The 20,442-nt window shown below is 41.0% G+C and overlaps 1 protein-coding gene across 1 annotated transcript in view; it reads right to left on the minus strand.

Moving 5' to 3' along the window:
• Positions 1-5,698: 5,698 nt before the first annotated feature.
• Positions 5,699-20,442, minus strand: part of QDPR (quinoid dihydropteridine reductase) — a 35,718-nt gene continuing 20,974 nt past the window's right edge. The window contains exons 5-7 of the mRNA XM_027835973.1: positions 13,095-13,203; positions 9,753-9,836; positions 5,699-6,680 (exon numbers count right to left, since the gene is read on the minus strand). Coding sequence (XP_027691774.1) covers positions 6,575-6,680; positions 9,753-9,836; positions 13,095-13,203 — 299 coding nt within the window. The 3' untranslated portion in view covers positions 5,699-6,574. The remainder of the gene's footprint in view (positions 6,681-9,752; positions 9,837-13,094; positions 13,204-20,442) is intronic.

The raw sequence follows: 20,442 nt of genomic DNA on the forward strand, positions 1-20,442 counted from the left end.
GTTTTGGTTCATGGTGGACCATAAATTGTGAGGAGTTGTGATTTCTCTCCATGCCCAGGGTACTCTTTTACTGCCTTCCTAAGGATTTGTGATCTGTTTTGTTCTTGTTTTGCTTTAAGGAAGATGACTACTGTATAAAAGGCAATGCCTGGTAGGCGGAAAGTTAGTAGAGAGATCAGAATTAAGGGAAAAGACCGACACAAAGGAGGAAAGAAAAGTGAGGCCAAACAAAAGGGTTTTACAATCTTGGTGATTAAGGGAGTGAGATATGGATGAGAGAAATGTCATCAATTCAGAAATTCTGCTTGGAGTTTGGAGGGGGCGGGAGGGAGGGAGGAACACGGAGGGTCAGACGGCAGCTCAGATCCTGCAGCCTTGTTCTAAGGGAGCCAGTCCCAGAGCACCGCTGAAGCCTCTCACGAGAAATCTAGTCATCTTGTGGCTTGGAAAACTGCCCTTGATCAAGTCTTTTTTTTTTTTTTTTTTTGCCCATGTCTCTTCTGCCAGATAATAATTCAGTTCACATTTACATAGTACTTCATAGTTTACAAAATATTTATCTCAACTACAACTGAGACTTAGGTGGTATAACTAGGATTCACCTCATTTTACAGGTAAGAAAATTGAGTCTCTAAGAGATGAAATGGCACACTGCACATTGCTAGAAAGGCACATGGTACTATGGAAAGGCCCCTAGATTTATAGTAAGAGGACCTAGGTTCCAATGTTTACTAGGGCCATGACTGAGAGAATCACTTTCCCTCTCTAGTTTTATTTCCTCTTCTGTAAAATTAGGTTAGGCCAGGGCTTTACCAACATTTGAGTTAAAATGCATAGTACTATGATTGTACAATATAGTGGGCATAATTACATTAATTTAGCATGAGCAACTCCATTTTGTTTAAAGCCTCTATATTGTAACTAAGTAGTTGTTATATGAATTGTTTTTCTATGAGATTACCACTTATGTATAGTTTGGTAATGACACCTATGTTTGTCCTCAAATCCGGTAAACATCCACTGATGCTGTATGCTGACATGTATGAGTCCCCCCCAAAACTGAGAAACACCTGCTAATGATATGCATGAGTCCTAAATCTGGTAAACAATAAATACTTGCTAATGATGTTATGAAACTAAAGTTTTGATTGACAGTTTCTTTTCATCACAAGAATAGGTAATCAATAGCCAATCAGAATTCAGATGTAACTTGTAACTTATAAACACTAGCCAGAACTATAAAAACCCAATGGAGGCCCCAGATATCAGCCTGTTCCTGCGCCATAACTAGGATGGACTCCTACATTCCCCACTCTCAGAAAAATTGAGCATCCCAGGTTCATTTCAAAGCAGTGTTAATTGATAGACTTTCTAGAATACCACCTTGGAGGGAGATGCACATAACCTCTGACTGAGCAGAGAAGGAACCTTATTGGAGCACAAGCATTGGAGACTGTTAGTTGGACCTTTAGGCATCAAGTTGGTGGTTTATTCCTAGAGGGATTGTTTATATTTCTAAAGAGTCAATAAAGTTTGATTGCATGCATTGGCAAATCTAAGTTTTATGAGTGTACCATCAGCCCTAATGAGCATACATAACAGGAAGTTGGTTTTATGCGTACATTACACAGCATACTGAAAAACTGTTAATGAATGAATGAAAAGGCATTTATTAAGCATTTACTCCATGCCAAGCATTGTACTAAATGCTGGGAATACAAAGACAGAAGTGAGACAGTCACTACCCACAACTGTATATTCTAATAGGCAGGGACATGACAGTGGTGGTCAAGAAAAAGAGTTTTGGTTTGGGGACTCTTAGGGATGGTGAGTGAGTGCAAACTAGCCCAGCCCACTGTATCTAGCCAGCATTCTCCAAATCTCATTCAACTATCCACCCTCATGTATTATTATTCCCAAGACTTCAGCAGGTCAATGATTCCCAAAAGACTACTGACATAGTAGTTGACCATTAAGCAGTGAAAAAAAAAACCAAAAAGCTAAAGAACTACACAAGGTGGAAAATACTAAATTTGGACACAAGATCTGAATGTGAATCTCGCCTCTGACACCTACCTGATGTGTGGCACAGAAGGCTGAAGAATCATAGATCCAGGGATAGGTAGGACAACAAGGTTATCTAGTCCAATTCCCTCACATGGCAATTGAGGAAACTGAGGCCCAGAGAGGTTGTAACTTGCCCAAGGTAATACAGAAAGTAAGTAGCAGAGCCAGGCTTCAAACACAGATCCTCCGACCCCAAAGTCATCACTCTTTCCACTGGACCCTGCTACCACCCTTAGAAACAAACTAATAGGCTGAAAGAGCTGTAGCTGCTATTCTGCAAGGAAGAGGAAATTAACCCCAAAAGACAGGGAAGGTAACTGAGTTGTTACAATCACTGCCTCCCCAGTGGTGTTGCACAGCCCATTAAGGGATTCTGGAAATAGCCTGAGTTGATAAGAAGGGAGCGGTGAAGAACAGCAAAGAACAAGCCCTGGTGGGGAACATCATAGAGGCTGCCAGGTGGCACCATGGTTAGAGTGCCAGACCTGAATTCAAAAGACCCATGTTCAAATCCAGCCTCAGACACACACTAGCTATGTGACCCTGGGTAAGTCACTTAATCTGTTTGTCTGTTTCCTCATCTGAAAAATGGTGATAGTAATAGCATTTATCTTCCCAGGGTTGTGAGGATCAAACGAAATAATTGTTGGCATAGTGCCTGGTACATAATATGCGCTACACAAATGTTAGTCGTTGTTGTTATAACCATACCTGATAAGGAGAAAGTTCAGCAGAGCAGCATAATGGCCTCAGTAGAAAACATCAATAGCTTTGCTGTATCAGTGCCATGAGCTGCTCATCTGTGTGGTCACACACATTCCCTACAGGTGCACCCCTTTACACAGGTGTTCTCTATGTGGATATCCCACACGTAATTCTTACATATGTCCATTCCTCCCACTAACTGTATTTTGAGGGAAATAGTTCTAAGTTTACTGAAAAAAGTTTAGGTGATTACTTTTTTTACATGGCAATTTAATTAAAAAACCTTTGTAATGAATTAAGGAAGTTCTATAGCTAATTAGTAATAGTAAAACACAGTGGGAGCTCATTATATGGTTTAGAAGCTATGTGACCCATTCCTAAAACCAAAGGTAGATAACTGGAAGCCAAAATGAGACAGACCCACAGGCTGTACAAATACAATTGTGAGCAGTTATTTAAAACACATTTTTTAGAAGTTTTGGATCTGGTAATGGTCAAAACCGCTGCAAGGTCTAAAAAGTACATTATCTTCATATCATTGAGAGCTAGCCTGGCATAGTGGACACTGGGCCAGACTTAAAGAATCAGAAAATACCTAGATTCAAATCCTTCTTCCAACACTTACCTACCTGTGCAACCCTTGGCAAGTGATTTAATCCTCTAAGCCTAAGGTTGTTCATCAGTAAAATACATCGTACCTACCTTAGAGGATGGTAAGGATGCTCAAATAAGAGATGTGTATAAAGCACTCTGCAAACTTCAGTTCTCTCATACATACACACACACACACACACACACACACACACACACACACGTATACACATATGTATATAGGTGTAGCAGTTATTCATGCTACATATACTCTCCTACAGCACTTAGTATGCCCCCAGAGTTGACACTAATCACCACTGCCTTTTGCAATGTGCCTCTCCAGACAATTATGGACCCATTTAACTCTTGTATGAACCACTGTGTGTATTTCTAGTTTAACACATACTTACAGGATCTACCACCAAGGTGGGTGGTAGCATAGAAAGGGCACTGAATTTGAAGCCAGAAGACCCGAGTTTGAATTCTGGTTCTGCTTTTCACTACTTGCATGACGATGGCCAAGTCCTTCCATCTTTATAAGCTTCAGTTCTGTCATCTGGGCAATGAGGCGCTTGGTCTAGATAAGTAGACCCCCACCCAGCTCCAAATCTTGGGATTTCTATGATCTTTTATCTACTGTTTCTCCTTTTTCCCATAAAACATGACATTTCAGTACTAGAAGAAACACATTTAGAGGAAAGGGGATATTCCTGAGGCATCACTGCGTAAGAGAAGAGCTTAGGACTTGGGGTCAGAAGACCTGGGTTTGAAGTCCTACTAGCCATGTGACCCTGGGTAATTCACATCTCTGGTCCTATTTCCTCATCCAGAAAATGGGGATGATCCTGGCCAAATATGTCTCATAGGGCTGTTAGAAGAACGCCTCACAAACCCTAATGCACTACGAAGACTTAAATGATGGTTGTTAGTCCTAGAAGAAGTCATCTGTGCTGGGAATCTCTACATATTTAATTATATTTCCCCCTTGAATTTCATTAATCTGGAGTTAATGCATGAAACAGGAGATACATTCCTCTGAGTATGTGTGACTTCAAAGTTTAAAGCTACAACAGAAAAACAATAACCATTTTAACTAGGGATTTCTCAAACTTATTTGGCCACAGGAAGAGTTCTCCGAGATTATTTACCCCAACCTCCTCTTTTTCTACAATTAAGAAAAGTGGGTCCCAGAAAGTCAAAATGAGTTTCAAAACAGCAGTAAAAGAATCTGAACCTTGGTCCCCTGACTTCAAATACATATCATGCTACATCCATCTCCTAGCACTTTAGAGATGCTGCTGGCTTTTGAGAAGAGCAGATGGACAAAGACAGAAGAGGCATTAATGTTTTTCAAAGCAGGAAGTTAACAAAGGAGTACTCATTTGGAGAGACTGGGTGGGGCCAGGTTATAGAAAACCTTGGAAACAAGGGAGAGGAGCTTTGGTTAAAAAGAACGGACTCCAAGGGAAGAACTGAGGGGCTGTGTAAGAGCCTGGGTTGGGTATTAACGGCGGAGATGTGGCTAGAATCCTAACTAGCTGTATAGTTTTTGCAAATCATTGCATTTCCCTATGCCTTAAATCCCTCCCAGCTCTAAGACTATTCAATAACTCTGCAAAACCGTCTCCATAGGGAGTGGTTTGTCCTTTCACTAGATGTCCTTCCTCGAGCAAGGCCAGATGACCCCTTTTTATGAGTATTGTGAAGGGGACTTCTTGCTTAGGTAAGAATCTGACTTAGGGGGCCCCTGAATCAAGAAATCAAGAAAACGGGAGTTTTCCAGGTCATACAAGTAATAAATAGTGCAACCAGGAGGCTCTAAAATGAGGGGCTTATGTTACCCGAGTTAAAAATCTTCTTTTCAGATCAAAATACTACAAGCCTACTAAAAGGTCCCAGAAAAAAAAAGATAATGAAACATTCCTTCTTAATCTACAGAGAAGGCAGCTTGGTGGTGAAGTGGATAGAGTGCTGGCCCTGCAGTCAGAAAGACCCGAGTTCAAATTTTACCTCAAATACTTATTAGGTTGTACAAGTCACTTAACCAATGGTTGCCTCAGTTTCCTCATCAGTGAAATGGGGATAATAACAACACTTACCTCCCAGGATTACCATGAGGATAAAATGAGATAGTAATTGCAAAGTGCCGGGCACATAAGAGTTATTATTATTAGAAGAGAGACAAAAGGGAGAGACCAGTAGATCCAAAAATGAGCATGATATATAAAAAAAGAAAATCAATAAAAGTTATTAAAAATAAACAAATAAAACCTATGGTTCTCCACGAGTCAACAAGAGAACAATAACAAAGCCAAATTAAACAAAGTCATCCATATGGTGGGAATAGTCTCTATTTATTTTAAATTAATTATATAACATCAAAAAGTAAAGGAGAATGAGGGACAAATGCCTGACTATTCAATTAAAAAAAAAATCCAGCTCTGTACAAAGCTATCACAGAAATAGCTCACAGTGTCGCTAAAATACCTAAAATCCGACTACCGACATTTTATAGACAATGTTGTTTGGACGGTAAGTCATGTGTTCCATTTTGATTAAAGTATTCAAAATTGTAAACTAAGCAGCATTAATTAAGGCCTACACATGCCATGTTATGATGACCACCACTGCTTCCCTTGTAGCTAAGACATCCATCCCTCCCCTCCCTCCCCCATCCAGAGGAGATCTGGGTAGTCACACGAAACATTTGTAACAACAACCTGGCAAGAGCCATCCTTCACCTACACTGCTAATGGACATTTAAGGCAATTTAAGTCAGGACCACGATTAATCCCATTACACAAATACTGGATCAAATAGTATCTTGACAATAAAAAACAATGACCAGAAGACACCAACACACACATCATTCAGGTAGTCACTGCAAGGAACTGGACAGAAGAGACACAAAGTGCACATTATGATGAGGGCAGCAGAGGACCAAACAACATCCCTGGGTGACATCTCTGAGCAGCCCCCTACCTAAGGGTCTTCACCCTTATAACCCTCCTTTATTTCTTTCAAATGAACATTTGACACTTTTGAAAAGGAGACAAACACATTAAATGAAAGAGAAATACTGATCTCTACCTGGCACTGTTAAGGGGGACTACAGATTTGCTGGGAAAACACGGGGCGGTAGGAAAACTACGCTGAGCATTAGGATTCTGTGTCAGCTCTTTCTTCTGGTGCTGCAATCTTAGACGACTTATTAAAAGTAAGCTGGTGTCAGCTCAGTCTTGCCTCCCGTGGTTACCACCTGGATTAGGCTTCCAGAGCTTGGCCTGTTTTTTCCTGTGATCCAGTTGTGAAAGGTTCTGTCACAAAGAAAAGGTTTTTTTAAAAGTTACAAAATACATCTATTTACACAGAAATGACAGTTTCGAGCAATATGAGGGCTATAGGGAGGTTGTGATGTGGACTTTCCCCATCAAGGCAGATCAGTGAACTCATCTGAAACCTGCAGTCTCAGAGGGTCTCTTGGGGCACTGAGGGGATTAAGTGACTGGCCCATATAATATGCGAAGGGTCAGGATTTGAAGTAAGGCATTCTGAACTCCAAGGCCATACCTCTATTCACTACATAACACTGTCTCTCAAGACCTATGACACCAGGTATAAAGCAATACTCTAAATATCACTGACTGTTTTAAAAATCTGCAGAAAAAGACACAAAGAATAAAAATCACTCAAATATGGGACTAGAAGAGCAGGGCAGAAAGTCTAAGACTGAATCCTGGCTCTGCCACTTTCTACCTGTATGACTTCTCTGGGCCTCAGTTTCCTCACCTGTAAAATAAGGGGGTTGGATTAGATGACCTAACAAGGTCCTTTCCAGCTCTAATGCTATCATCCTACATAGTAATGGGGAAAGTATTTTAATTTTATAAACAAATTAGAACTTATAATTCCAAATGTTCCCTCTATCCTTCCTCTCTCTTCCCTGTCATCTCAGGAAACCATGTACTTTATTCCCGTGCTATTGCTATCTCCAGAACATTTTAAGAATTCCCCTCTAGGAAGAATATCCACAGCTAGGGGCATATTCTTTTAACCATTTCAGATAAGAAAAACTTTATTCCTTATCATAAACATGCACGCAAAACAAAATTTCCTCAATATCTGTATTCAAAAATATACATGTCTCATGCTGCTCCCTACATGTATCACCTCTCTGTCAGGAGGCAGATGGCATGCTCTGTCATAATTCCTCTGGAATCATGAATGGTCCCTGGCTTATAATGAACATGGTTCTTACAACTTTCAGAGTTGGTGGTCTTTATAGTGTTGCTTGCACTGTACAAACTGTTCTCCTGATTCTGCTCATTTCATTCTTCATCAGTTCAAAGAAATCTTCCAATGTTGAATTATGTGCAAAAAGTTACTAAACAATGCATGTTCTTGACTGAGCTACACCACTACTAGCTCTATACCCAAAGAGGTCAAAGAAATAAGAGTCCCTAAAACCTTTATAACAGCTCCTTTCGTGGTGGCAAAAATTGGAAATGAAAGGGATGTCTGTCAATTAAAGAACGTTATGTTAATGGAATGCCATGCTGTCAGAAGAATCTGAAAGAAACGTATTTCACAGACTGAAAGAAGCAAAATCAGAATATTTCCTATTATGACATATTATGACTTTATTATAAAAACAATTACAACATCAATAAATGTTTCTACTATGACATCAATGTTATAAAAACAAACAATTCTGAAGACTCCCAGGGCAATCTAAAACCTTTGCCAGCTGAGATCAGGGGGAGCTTGACAGCCCTAAATTCACTACATGTAGTTTCAAAGAAAATAAGGTACTTCCAGCTAATTAATAAAACTGTGCTAGTTTCCATGGCACACCAACATTCGTAGACACTAAGCAGAGACGACTCCATACACAGGACACTGAACTCTGGGAATGAACCGTGCGACCCCTTCATCAGTGTTTCTGGGACACGCCACTAATTCAGTCCCTCAGACTACAGACTTGCTGCCTCGAATTAAACCTCCCTGAGCAGCCCTGGTCCCTTCACAACAGAAAAGAGGTGGCAAAGAAGCCGGGAGAAGATGGCAATTAGAGGGATGCCCAGGGATGACTTCTAGAAGGAGGGTTCATGGTGGGTCACAGATGAAGTGAAGAACTCGACCCCAGCAGCCCACCTCCATGGCGTAAAGCAGGCATTCCACCCAGGAGCGTACTCTCATCATTGCTTCCATACAACTAAACACAACTCGGGGGGAATGGCAGAAGCATGGAGTAAATCCATGTAAATGGCACTGTTCTACTGAGAGGAGGTGTGGAACAGCAGAACTAACTTTTCGATCAGAGGGCCTGAGTGAAAATCCTGCCTCTTTTACTCACTCCCTATCTTTAAGGTAGTAGGTGGTACAGTGGGTAGAGGATCAACCCTAAAGTCAGGAAGACCCAAGTTCAAATCTGGCTTCAGACTTACTAGCTGTGTGACCCTGGGCAAGTCACTTAACCCCTGCTTGCTTCAGTTTTCTCAACTATAAAATGGGTATAATAATATAGCGCCTACCTCCTAGAGTTGTTGTAAAGATCAGAAGAGATATTTGTAAAGTACTTAGCATAGTGCCGACACATAGCAGGCACTTAATAAATGCTTATCCCTTCCCATGCTTAACTGCTTTAGGTCTCAGTGTTGTCATCTCTGAAATTAGGGGGGCTGAACCATCAGATGGTCTCTGAGGGCCCTTCCAGCTCTGGACCTATGATACTATTAAACTGGTTAAATGTTCCCAAGTCATACTCAATTTCATTTTAGACTATAAATTAAACTATACAACCAAGGTATGCTTCCCAAAAGTTAGAGAAGGCACGGTCACCAACAGGTGGCTTGGTTTAAATTATTTTCTTTGTTACATAGAAAGGTTCAATAGAAGAGAAATGAGGGTGACGTCAAAAAAAAAAGGTAACAATAAAGTTACATAGTGACATAGTGCCCCCCCCTGGGGGGGGGGGCCAAGGCAATTGAGATTAAGTGACTTGCCCAGGGTCACACAGCTGGTAAGTGTCAAATGTCTGGTCTGAGATCACATTTGAACTCAGGTCCTCCTGACTCCAGAGCCAGTGCTCTATCCACTGTGGCCACCTAGCTGCCCCAATAAAGCCTTCTTTTAAAAAACACACAGAATCGTAGCATCTTAGAGCTGGCAGGTATCTTAGTAAGGGCCACAGAGTGCAACCTCTGCCTCTTTGCTTGATGAGATGGTCTCTCTGGACCCTTCCTTCCAGCTCTGACCCCATGTTCTCCATGTTAATCTTCCACATTTTTTGTTCCAGTATCCTTTGTTCTAAGATCTCTTCCTACTTTCTAGTAAACCCTCAGTCCTATGAATAAATGTCAAGGAGCTGGCATCGCAGGCATACTTACTCTACAAGGAATTCTAATGGAGTCCAGGCACTAAAGTCTGCATCAGGCATTGATTTCCTGTTCATTGGCGTATCCAGGGTAACCCTGCGGATAAGAGAGATAAGGCTTTCATTTGGATGCCATGTTTCTGATAAGAGACACTCCTTCCTACGGCCTCTCTGAGGCTTTGGGCAGGGGTGCAACACTGAACCTCAATGAAATCTAAATATAGTCCAATTCCACACTGCATGCTCCACCCACAAAACTGAAAGGAGGCAGTTAGAAAGAGGAGGCCATCCAGGAATGCTAGAATCTTAGAATCCCCAGGTTCCTTCAAAGCACAGCTCAAATGCCATCATCTATCTGCAGGAGGATTTTCCTGATTCTGTGCTCCCCCTTTTAGGGAGTTTCTCTCACCCCAGAAATTACGTAGTTTGTCTATGGACGTGCTATTTTCTCCCAAAAGAATGTAAGGCTCTTGAGAGCAAGAACTGTTCCATCTTTGTCCCCAGAGCTTAGCACAGTACCTTGCAAACAGAAGGTGCTTAATAAATGCTGGCTGCATGAATATGCCAAGTCAAAAAGCATTAAGTGCTCATTATGTGCCAAGCCAAAAATAAATGAGTGGTGTGCATGCTTATTCATTTCAACATGAAGCAATACAGAACTATGCCACATCACCCTACACCTTCCCCATCCCAACCCCCATATTACTGAATGTCAACTCTGTCCAGAACAGCAGGCCTTGCCTGAAGGATAGTTCCTATGACTAGACTAAGGAAGCAGCTGTTGATAGGGCAAGACCCTTCCCATCTAAAAACTGGCCTAAACTTTAAAAAAAAAAAAGAACAGCAGTCCCATACCTACACACCCACAAGTGGCCAGCTCAGAGCTTAGAATGCAGAAGGTACGATTTTGTCTCCAACCCTCAGAAAAGACTAAAGAGAGTGATGCTTGAATGAAGAGGTGGGGGGGGGGGGGGGTGTCAGCAACTATTTTTGTTGCGCAAATATAACAAGATTTCTCTTCTGATTCAGGCTAGGTGTCCACGGTTAGAGGGAGAAAGTAAACATCATTTAGTCTAGCCCCACCTCACCCCATTTTACAGATGAGAAAACTGAGGCTTACAGAGCTCAAGAGGACCTTTTAATTTGGCATAGACAAGAAGACATGGAGCCTAAGACACATCCAGATTCCACCTTCTACTCAAGAGAAGCTCCAATGACATGTATCTCTCTCTCTCTCTCTCTCTTTCTCTCTCATTCACTCTATTACCCTCCCGGTGCAATATTTTCTAAACATGGCATCTGGTTTCAAGGGAGGGTCATTCCAGTGTAACCCTTCAGTCTCAAAGGTTAATGTTAAATATTACACGTTCAATCTACAGAAATTACTTTCAACAGACTTACATGTTTGTACTGAGCTAGACATTACTCCAAAAGTCCACCTGCTTACTCGTCCTGTGACTCATTAAATACCCTCGTCTTTCAAAGAAAGTCACATGGACGTTTTTATGAAATTCAATCAACCAACAAGATCTATCAATCAAATGCAGAAGATCCTGAGAATATTAAATGGGAAAATGGTCAACCTGGAATCCAAACCATCTTCTCCAGTATTTCTTATAACCAGAAAGGAAAGGAAACTATTTTTCACTTGGAAGGCCTGGGATTTCTGCACAATTCAATCAATTTCTTTAGCTCCGGGTACAAGACAAAAAGGACATGAAGTGGCCATGTTGAGTTAAACACCTGAAGATGTTTTAAAACTTCACACCCCCTCCCCAAATGTAACAGCATTATTTCAAACTCGTTGGTTTTGGGGGAGTTTTGTTTTTTTTTAATACAGAACCATCACTTGCCAAAAAAGGAAAGAGGAAATGATAATCTATGTTTTGTGTAATTCATTCATTGACTCAGTGAACATCTGTTAGTATCCAGTCTATGAAATGCACCCTGCTAGTTGTTGCAAGACAGGAAAAAATACTAAGTAAAATAAGACCCAGCCCAGCCTTCAAGGAGCCCAAAAGCTAATTGGAGTGGCAAACACAAGTACATAAATTGAGTAGAATGCAAACTAGAACATGTATTAGTGACACAAAGTACTATGAGATCAAGTGAATGAGAGAATTCTCTTATTTCACAAGACACACCATTTGAGTGGTGTCTTGAGGGATGTCACAGCATCACAGATTGGTCAAATACAACTCCCTCATTTTACAGAGGAGGAAACTGAGGCCCAGAGGGTCTGACCTGCCCAAACTGCACACTCTTTAAATGTTTGAGGCAAGATTCTAACCTAGGGCTTCCAGACTCCAAGACAAAACCCTCTATCCATGACATTATTCTGCCTCCAAAGTACATGGATCAGAGATGAAAAGCTGGGGAAGGGATTCCAAGCACAGGGAAAACATGAGGAAAGGCACGGTGAGTGGAAAGCCCAGGACATGCTTCCAGGAGGCCAATCTGGGTGACACAGAGAGTATGTGATGAGATAGAAACGTGAGATAAGTCTGGAGAGAGAACTGGAGCTAGACTGTAAAGGGCTCTGAAAGTCAAGATAAAGAATCAGACTTAACCTGGTAATTACTAAGGGTTGGGGGCAGTGGAGTGATGATGTGACCAGAGCTGGGCATTATAATGTTCTGAATTCTCAAGTCTACTTAGCAGTCACAGACTCTTCAATCCAGTGACACAGGCCTCCTGGCCATTCCACAAACAAGCTAATTTATCTCCCAAGTCTGGGCATTTTCTCTGGCTGTCCTCCATGCCTGGAATACTCTCCCTCTTCAACTCTGCCTAGTGACCTCCCTGACTTCCTTTAAGCCCTAGCTAAAACCCCACCTTTTACCAGAAACCTTCCCCAACTCCTTTTAATTCTAGTGCCTCCACTCTGTTAATTATTTCCTAGTGATACTTTATATAACTAGCTTTGTCTATATTTGTTTGTATGTCTTCTACTCCGGTAGACTGTCTGTTCCTGTCTTTTGTCTCTTTTTATATTCCTACCACTCAGCACAGCGCCTGGCACACAGTAAGTACTTAATAAGTGTATACTGATTGAACATTGATCAATTCAAAAGATTAGAGAGGGAACTTCCCAAGGCCATTTGGTATTAGGAAACAGCACACTGCTAACAATGGAAAACTTGTCCAAATAAAATAAACCAAGGGCATTTTTATAACCAAATAAAAGACGACTAGTCTCTGTATTTTAAAAACATCTACACAACAAAGAGTAACTAAAACATTCTTAAATAAGCTCAGATTCCATTTTATACATTGGTCCCTGGTGGAGGGTGAATCCCCGCTACGTATGAACATGGCTCTAGACAATGGCAGAGGGGATGATGCAGTCACTTACGGAAGAACTGCAATGGCAGCAGAACCCGGCGGCATGCCACTGTTGTCCCCAGCCAGGCTCTGACACAGCTGATGGACCGCTCCCTTGGCCATGCCGTAGCCGATCATTCCTGGGGAGACGGAAAAGAGATTGTTTTGCTTATGATTGGCTGCTAAAGAAATGGTGAACCCAGTACAGACGTGGGATTCCTTTTTAAACAAACACACCCGATCTCAGGAGCTTGAAACAGGACAACGTCTGCTCTTGCCCGTGTCTAAACCTGAGCTACGCAGAAAAGCTGGCAGGAGAAAGAGAAGGAAGAGGAATCACGGAGTGGTCATGGACACAGCTGTTTCAGCCCATGCATGCCCTGGTTCTCACCAGCAGACCTTTACAATATGGCACAGTGGATAAAGCACTGGCCCTGGAGTCAGGAGAACCCAAATTCAAATTAGGCCTCAGACACTTACTAATTGTGTGGCCTTGGGCATTAACCCCAATTGCCTCAAAAAAAAAAAATATATCGAACACAGAACTGGAATTTGAGAGACCTGGGTAGAAGTTCCAGCTATCACTAAATGAGCTTGTGATGTGGTGCAAGTCACTTAATCTCTGTGTCTTGGAAGATAATACTGGAGCAGAAAAGACCCTGGAAAAGGAGTCAGAAGAACCAGGCTCACATCCTAGTACTGCCACCTACAGCCAAGTGACCTTGGGCAGGACACTTAATTTTGCTGAGCTCAATTTCTTCAACTACAAAAATCTGAGAGACTTGTGTGGAACAGCAAAAAAAATAATAGCAGCTAACATTTATATAGCATTTACTATGTGCTAAGCACCTTGAAAATATTACCTTGAGACTCACAACAACCCTGGGAGGTGGGTGCTATCATCATTCCTATTTTACAGATCAGGAAACTGAGGCAAAAAGAAGTTAAGTGACTTGTCCAGGGTCAAACAGCTAATAAGTGTCTGAAGCCATATTTGAACTCAAGTCTTCCTGACTACCAGGCCCCCGCACTCTATTCACTGCACCAGAATTAGAGTATTAGCTCTGAAGTCAGAGGACATGAATTCAAATCTTCCCTGTGGGACCTTAGTCAAGTCATTTAACCTCCACAGGCCTCAGTTTCCTCCTCTGTAAAATGACAGGGATGGAGTGGAAGGTCTCTCAAGTTTCCTCCATCTCTAGATCTAGAATCCTAAATAGTTGTAAAGAAATAAAAAAGTTGTATGGGAAGGTACTACGAAAACAATAAAGTACTCTACAAGCATATGGAGTATTCTCAAAATTGGAGCAGCAATGCCAGGAAGGGACAGAGCTTTGTGCAAGGGGGAGCTTCTGAAAGCCACCAAGTATTCAGGACTGGAAACCCTGAGTCCTCCGCCATGAAGGAAAGAGGAAAGGGCTGTGAGCTGCAGGAAGCAGATGTATCTTTTTTCACCCTGCATTGTAACTAAAACTCTACTAGACATGAAGGGAACCACTGGGTTCTTTGTCTTAACATTCTCAAGATGTGTCATCTTTCCATTTTAGAGATGAAGAGCCCTGGCCAAGAGGTCTTTCAAAGATAATCGTCTCGAGCTGGAGGGGGGGACGAGAAGAAAGAAAACATAAATGCTTACAAATTCCAAAAATAATAATAAAACTAGATTTATGAAGTTTTTTAAAAGAATCCATAGCCTGAAATTCTATAGGGGAATGAAATCGAGGAGGAATGAGATGCTCTCAAGAATGAAATTCTGAAGACACAAAGAGAAACAATTCTGCTACAAAAAAGTCAAAGACCACTTCTAGCTGGGGGAAGAGAGGAAGCTTCATGGATGAGGCGGTGTGAAAGCAGCATTTTAAAGAGGAGGTAGTAGCAGCATCTGAGCTATAAACTTAGCCTGCTTTTAAGAGAACAGCAACATAAAACTGTAAGACACAGATCCTTGTATATCTTGAAGCATCCTTAATGCTAAGGAAAGATGCTCATTTGGAAACCAGTTAAGATGCTGCTCCTATCCAGCGTTTGTACTTAAAAAAAAAAAAAAAAAACAAACCCAAAGACAGTCTCTTGCCCTCCTTACTCTTTGAAGAAACAAATCTCAAATAAATGCCTTGAAGCCAGAGATGCTTCAGATGATGATTCATGTGTTGAATCACCTCACCCTTTCCAAGGCTATCTTAAAGAGCAAAAGAAAAGGTCTTCAATCAAGATAACTGAGCTGCTGTGATGAGGAAAGTGTGGGCAGTGTATCCTTCATCTGAGGCTGGTGTGAAACAGAGAAGTCAAATAAGGAGAGTACTGGACTTAGAGTCAGGGGACCTGGGTTCCATGCCTTATTAGCTGTGTGACCTTGGGAGAGTAACTCAACCTCTCTGATTTTATTTTAATTGATCTTATTTTGGTCTATAAACTAGAAATAATAATGACTCTATCTACAACTCACAGGATTGTTGTGAAGGATCACAAGCAATGTCTCTAAAATGCACTAAAATGCCTTTAAGGACCACATATATGCAAGCTAATACTATTATTATTAGTAGTAGTAGTAGTAGTCTCAATAATTATGGGGCAATGATTAGCCCTTGCTTTTAGCAAGGGTACTGAGACTCCTTGTATATATCCATAGAAAATGGATCATCCATTTTCTATACTTGTATATGTAATCCTATATAATTCATATATATTCCTAAATAATTCAACAAACATATATCAACGGTCTACTGTGTTCACAGCTAAGAAAAACAAAAACAGTCCCTGCCCCATGTTAGCCGACATTCTTACAATCTAATAGGAAATACAACATATAAATAAATAATAAAAGGTAACTTGAGAAGGGACAAAGCCCTAACAACCAAGGAAAACAGAAAAGGCTTCCAACAGAAGGTGCCACCTAACCTTGAAGGAAGCTAAGGATTCCAAGGGGTGGAGAAGAGGTGGAGGAGAGGTTAGGGCATATCCCCCACCTGGGGGACAGACAGTATAACGGCATGCAGGTGGGAGATGGAACAGCACTTAGACTGGCTGGGATGCAGCATGCACTAAGGGAAGTAATGAAATCTGTAACAGTATTGGTTCCAGATTGCAGAGGGCTTTAAAGGTCAAGATCAAGACTCTGCATTTTGCTCTAGAAGAAATAGGGAGCCTTTGAAGGTTCTTGATAAAGGGCATGCCATAATCATATCTGTGCTTTAATGTCAGCTTGACCAGCACGGAAGACAGAAGACAGAAGGCACAGAGGTGAATTCTGACCCGTATTTGTAATAACCCCGAAGCAGGCTATTACAAAAGTACAGCCAAGAGCGCTGAGGATTTGAACTCACTTTGGTGGCCGTATGAGTGGGCAAGAAATAAAAACAATATCCCAGTTCTGCCACCTATAGCTAAGTAACTCCTCCAAGCTCCATTTCTTCATCTATGAAATTTTGAGAGACTTGGGTGGTACAATGAAAGTAACAATAATAATAATGAAAATAATAACAACAGCTAACATTTATAGCACTTATTACTATGTGCTAAGCATTTTGAAAATATTATGTACAGAGAAGACAAGAAGAGGGGAACTGAAAGAGAGAGAAGCATTGAGGCTGATGCTTAGGTTATGATTCCAGGTGACTGGAAGGATTCTGGGGACAAGCAAGAAGAAGAGAGAATGAGTTCTGTTGAGTCTGATCTTCTGATAGGCTATCCAGGTGGAGCTGTCCAACAGACAGCCAGTGATGTGGACCTGGAACTCAGGAGAGAGATCGGGGCCAGACATATAGATCTGGGTTTATCTGAACAGAGATGATATTTGAACTCATGGGAGTTGAAGAGGTCATTGAGAGAGAAGGCAGAGAAAGAGAAAGTTGTCCAAGACAGAGGCCTGAGAACCACATGATTAAAAAGTGAGAAGAAAATCGATCCAGCAAAGGACAGTGAGAAACAGTCAAGTAGGGAAGACAATCAGGAGACCATCAGAGTCATGAAAGCGCAGGGAGGAGAAAAAACCAAGAGGAGGGAGTGGTGACCAATGTCAAAAGCTTCAGAGTTCAAAAAGGATGAGAACTGAGAGAAGTCCATCATATTATGCAGTCCAAAGATCACTAGTAACCTTAGCTAACCTCAACCTTCCAACTGAGCAAAGGGTCAAACGACAAACTGCAAGAGAATGAGAAATAAGTGGACGGTAAGAAAATAGAAATGAGGGGCAGCTAGGTGGCGCAGTAGATAGAGCTCCACCCTTGGAGTCAGGAGGACCCAAGTTCAAATCCGGCCTCAGACACTTGGCACTTACTAGCTATGTGACCCTGGGCAAGTTACCTAACACCAACTGCCTCACCAAAAAAAAAAAATAGAAATGAGAACCTAGAGCACCGAGGAAATAAGTACAGTTGTCTATGAGTGTAACTGTTGTCTACAAGGATAATTCAAATTTAGTAGCTGTAGAGATAATACTCTAGTGGAGAAATACTGAAGTGGAGAAAAAGAAAAAAAATCTATCTATGCATCTACAAGGGTGTCAGAAAGCAAAAATTCAGAGATACTTTCTCAAATAGCCAGAATTCAACAGAATTGGATTTGACAACTCACTGAATTAGCGCTGAATCAGTACTTTTTTGCCTTGGAAAGAAGCTATAGACAGTGGTCTGGGTCCAGAAATGAACAGGACAACAGGTTTAACAGTTTGGGGGATATTGTGCAGCCCTTTCTAAGAGCCTAAGCATTTATCTGCAACAAGGCCCATCTTTCTAGTTTAATTTTTTCCAATTTTTAAAACATTCTTATTTAAAGTTGTGAGTTCCAAATTCTATCCCTCCCTCCCTGAGATGGTAAGCAATCAGATATAGATTATGCATGTGCAACTCTGTAAAACATTTCCATATTAGTCATTTTGTACAAGAAGACTCAAAAGAAAAAAATAAAGAAAAAGTGAAAAATAGCATGCTTCAGTCTGTATTCAATCAATAGCAGTTCTTTCTCTGGAGGCAGATAGTACACTTTATCATTAGTCCCTTGGGATTGTCTTAAGGCTCATCTTTTTAACACCCAAAGTCTCCCAGAAACACCATGGTCTCAGAGGAATCACAGCTGCCAGGGCCCCAAAGAACTAAATAGAAAGACAGAGAGCAAGTGCAAATAAGGTACAGTCTATTTCCAAAAAGGATATACCCCAGAAATCATGTAAAAGATAAGCAGTACTGGAAATGGAAGTGGGCTGGGTTTTTTTTTACAAAGGGAAGAAAGAGGTAGAGAGAAAGAGTATACACTTTTGTTAAATTTTTTTTAAATCAAACTTACATTTTATAAAAGGAAAAGAAAGTGGGCTGGTCACATATCAAGACTATTATTTATTAGCACATATTACTCTTATCAGGTGAATTCAACACTGAGGTATACCTCGGCTTCTGTTCCTAAAATCTGGATGCACAGAAAAATATGAGAGTGTACTTAAACATTACTAACACAGAGTAAGGCCAGCAAAGGCCTGTTTACATTACAACCCACTGTTGCAGTAACAAAAGTTCATGAAAACAGGAGCCCAGTGAGGAAAACCTATCACTGCTTCAACAACGAGGTATAATTGCAAGATGGGGCCAAGTCCTCAGCAAGGTATTTATTTGTTCTACACAAACAACCAGCATGTTTCACAATTCCACTGGCATCTCTGCTTAATCGGTCGCACGTGTTTGCAAGAGGCCAGCGGTAATCCTTGATGACTTAGAATCTCCAGAGTGATTGAAACCACCCAGCTCACAACATGAAAGAGAATTAAATTCAAGGCCCTGAGTCTCTCCAAAAAGCATCAAGGGAATTCTCCCAAAACTTCACTTTTTCTTTTCATTTTAAACAAGTGATCCGAGTACTTTCTGGAGGGAGGAAACAAATAACCAAGGAACTCATAATAGATAATAGTTTCATCCTGTGGACAACATGCGAATGAAAGCGCCAATTTATCTAAGCAGTATGGTGGGAAGGTGGGGGTGGGGAGGGTGAATATTTCCCCCCTGGCAAATGATCTATATAATTTTTCATTTCAATTTTCAGTCATTGCATCTTTAAACATTCAATGATAGGCCATCATTATCACTACAATTTTTTAACAATAGTAGAATGCAAAGCAAAATACTTAGTACAGTTGAAAGAAAGACTTTTATCTTGCTATGGTTGAGAAATGCATGCCCTAACTCTCTCTCAATTCAGCTAGGCTGGTCTCAGACATACTGTCTGCTGCTGAGCCTGTTCTCAAATCCCCTCCAGGGTGGTAGGATATCCCCCAAATTGTCCCCCACCAAAGAAGCCCTTGAGAACCAGAGGTCCCCTCTTCAATACACCCCATATGAATAAAGCTTTAGTAGAGGACACGATAAAAGAATCTTTGCAATAAACAGAGAAACAGTTTGGAGGTAGGGTTTTTTTTCTCTTTCTTTTTTCTTAAATAGCATTACTGTTTCTCTAAATTGTTGGCTAAATCCCGCTGGCCTGAAGGGATGGTTAACCCTGATTCCTCCAGATTTAAATTGCTTGCAGGTTTCCCTGGACTGCGCCTGCTTAAGGTGCACAGGGGAAATGAAATCTAAGGTGGAATGAAACATGAACTTGGTAGTCCTGTTCCCAATATTTGGTACAGGCTGAAGGTCATCAGACTTATGGATGGGAAGATCATGACAAGTACAGAAGTGGTAATGATCAATAAAATTTTTGCCTCCTCTTTAAAAGTTTCAACTAAGAGAAAGCTGACTTATCAATAATAAAACCATTTCAGAGGGCAGCAGGGTAAAAAATGTATTTATCTCAATTCCTACACAGGTTCCTTTCTTATTCATTCCCCTACTTGTTTTCTAAGTGCCTCTACTGTATGCTAAATAAAAAGCAGATTTCACTTAATTTAATTATTTAACATCTAAATGAGAGGTAGCATGGACCAATGGTTAGAGGGGCAGTCTCAAAGTCAGAATACCTGGGTTCAAGTCACCAGCTTGAGATCCTGAGAGACTCAACCCCAATGTCCTGGGCAACTTTCCAATTTAATTTTTTATTTTCCACCAATTATGTGTAAAAACATTTTTTAAAATTTCTGAGTTCCAAATCATCTCCCTCCCTTTCTTCCCCACACTCATTGAGAATACAAGCCAACAGGCAACTTTCTAAGACTAAATGTTGCATATGGTACCAACCTGCAGTGGGGGGAGGCCTACCTTATCTGAGAATTTCTACACCAATACAATCACAGGTCCAGTCCCTTAGTCGTCGATCCCTAACATCTAAATACATCAATTACGACACTGACTAAAGATTCAGCCCCAGCCCCTGAGAGGTTCTAAGCTATTCTGCAATATTTAATTGGCTACTTTTAACACAGGCAGACAGGGAAGAATGATCATGTAGTAAAATCTTTA

This window comes from Vombatus ursinus, unplaced genomic scaffold, assembly GCF_900497805.2.
Source record: "Vombatus ursinus unplaced genomic scaffold, bare-nosed wombat genome assembly UNPS02014818.1, whole genome shotgun sequence".
Lineage (NCBI taxonomy): Eukaryota > Metazoa > Chordata > Mammalia > Diprotodontia > Vombatidae > Vombatus > Vombatus ursinus.